This window comes from Scylla paramamosain, unplaced genomic scaffold (assembly GCF_035594125.1).
Source record: "Scylla paramamosain isolate STU-SP2022 unplaced genomic scaffold, ASM3559412v1 Contig1, whole genome shotgun sequence".
Classification (NCBI taxonomy): Eukaryota; Metazoa; Arthropoda; class Malacostraca; order Decapoda; family Portunidae; genus Scylla; species Scylla paramamosain.
The window spans coordinates 3,335,001-3,337,500 of NW_026973666.1; the positions used below are offsets into that span (position 1 = coordinate 3,335,001).

At 42.5% G+C, this 2,500-nt stretch overlaps 1 protein-coding gene across 3 annotated transcripts in view; it reads right to left on the reverse strand.

Moving 5' to 3' along the window:
* LOC135095657 (protein tyrosine phosphatase domain-containing protein 1-like) overlaps positions 1 to 2,500 on the reverse strand; it is a 22,521-nt gene that overhangs the window by 3,265 nt on the left and 16,756 nt on the right. For all 3 annotated transcript variants that reach the window (XM_063996637.1, XM_063996634.1, XM_063996635.1), the window contains one exon: positions 1 to 1,153. This exon is cut by the window's left edge and continues 3,265 nt beyond it. In XM_063996637.1, the coding sequence (XP_063852707.1) occupies positions 942 to 1,153 (212 nt within the window). In that variant the 3' untranslated portion in view covers positions 1 to 941. The remainder of the gene's footprint in view (positions 1,154 to 2,500) is intronic.

Sequence of the window (2,500 nt, forward strand, 5' to 3'; positions counted from 1 at the left end):
TTAACCAAGAATGAACCAAGAATGAACCAGTAATGAACCGGGAGTGAACCAGGAGTGAACCAGGAGCAAGAACCGCCCACACCACACAGGGCAACACTGGAAACACACCCAGAACACACTCAGATCCTGGAAACACCCTCTGAGAAAGTTCCAGTCCAAAAAACACACAATTAAACGCTGGAAAAACCCACACAACACTCCTGGAAACCGGAAAAAAGACCCAGAAACACAAGCAAACACTGGAAACACACCCAGAACACACTCAGGTCCTGGAAACACCCTCTGAGAACGTTCCAGGCCAAAGAAACACAATTGAACGCTGGAAACACCCACACAACACATCTGAAAACTGGAAAGCTGCCTCCACAACACAGGGGCAAGCTGGAAACACACCTGGAACACACTCAGATCCTGGAAACACTAAAACAATACACTTGGACGCTGGAAACACCCTTCATTTACACCTGGAGCTGCTGAAAAAACACGAGGTGAACTGGAAACTGGAAAAATAGCTTCCACAACACAGGGAGACGCTGGAAACACACCTGGAGCCTGGAAAACAGCTCCACAACACACAGGTCCATGAAAAACACCAACACAACACTGCTGGAATCTGGAAAACACTCTTAAACAAAAAAAATACTGGAAAAAACACCCCAAAACACACGTAGATGCTGGAAACACCTTTACAACACCTTACAACACCCCTGGGGCCTGGAAAACACTCTTAAACACCCTTACAACACCTTTACAGCACCTCTGGGACCTGGAAAACACGCCAAAAACACACGTAGATGCTGGAAACACCTTTACAACACCTTACAACACCCCTGGAACCTGGAAAACGCCATCAGACAACAGGGCAATGCTGGAAACATCGCCTTTTACCCACAGAGCAGCGGGAACAGGTATTAAACGCGAAAAAAAACAAAAAAAATATATTAAGATGTGTCTACAGGAGTCCCGTTCTCATCCGGGGGCGGCGTGACGACCTGACCCGGCGGCGTGACCCTGTTGGTGAAGGTCGTGGTGTTGGATGATACTGACACAGCGCTGGATGACCTCGGCTCCAGGTAAACGAGGTCAAACAACCCCATTACGAATTCCAGTAGTTTGCGCAAGGTCCCCTCTCGTAATTTGTTGAAGCCGCGCCCTTGAGAGTGTACAAAGGGTTAGGTTAGGTTAAGGTAGGGTGGTAGTGCTTGTGGTGGTAGTAGTAGTAGTAGTAGTAGTAGTAGTAGTAGTAGTGGTAGGTTAGGTTAGGTTAAGGTAGGGTGTTAGTGCTTGTGGTGGTGGTGGTGGTCGTAGTAATAGTAGTAGTAGTGGTAGTAGTAGTAGGAGTAGTAGTAGGAGGAGGAGGAGGAGGAGGAGGAGGAGGAGGAGGAGGAGGAGGAGGAGGAGGAGGAGGAGGAGGAGGAGGAGGAGGAGGAGGAGGAGGAGGAGGACGAGGAGGAGGAGGAGGAGGAGGAGGAGGAGGAGGAGGAGGAGGAGGAGGAGGAGGAGGAGGAGGAGGAGGAGGAGGAGGAGGACGAGGAGGAGGAGGAGGAGTAATAGTAGGGACGGTAGTGTGGGAAGGTTAATAGTAGTAGTAGTAGTAGTAGTAGTAGTAGTAGTAGTAGTAGTAGTAGTAGTAGTAGTAGTAGTAGTAGTAGTAGTAGTAGTAGTGTTAATATTGTAAATGTGTGATTATTAATACTACATATATTAGAATTATTATTATTATTATTATTATTATTATTATCATTATTATTATTATTATTATTATCATTATTATTAGCAACATCATCATCATCATTATTATCATTTGTTTATAAAAGGCGAAGTTACTGTTGACCCTTAACACTACAAACCCACAATAATAATAATAATAACAATAATAACAATAATAATAATAATAATAATAATAATAATAATAATAATAATAATAATAATAATAATAATAATGAACACTACTACTACTAATAATAATAAGATGAAGAATAAATGCAAAAAAATAACAAGGCAAGATTAACAATTATTTATACTAGAGAAAATAGATATGCAAACGTACTATTACTACTACTACTACTACTACTACTACTACTACTACTACTACTACTACTGCTGCTGCTGCTGTAATTAGAAGCAAAAATAAGGCAAGGAGAACAACTGCCACCACCACTACCACCACTACCACCACCACCACTACTACTACTACTACCACTACTACTACTACTCAGCAGGCAGGATTAGTCGTGGGGAACCTGCTACTATTACTACCGACTATTTGAAGCCAGCAGAGAGAGAGAGAGAGAGAGAGAGAGAGAGAGAGAGAGAGAGAGAGAGAGAGAGAGAGAGAGAGAGAGAGAGAGAGAGAGAGAGAGAGAGAGAGAGAGAGAGAGAGAGAGAGAGAGAGAGAGAGAGAGAGAGAGAGAGAGAAACAGAAAAGCGCATATCTTTTCTATATATAAAAAAAAATAAATAAATAAAAAAAACTATAGATAAAATACATAAATAATAA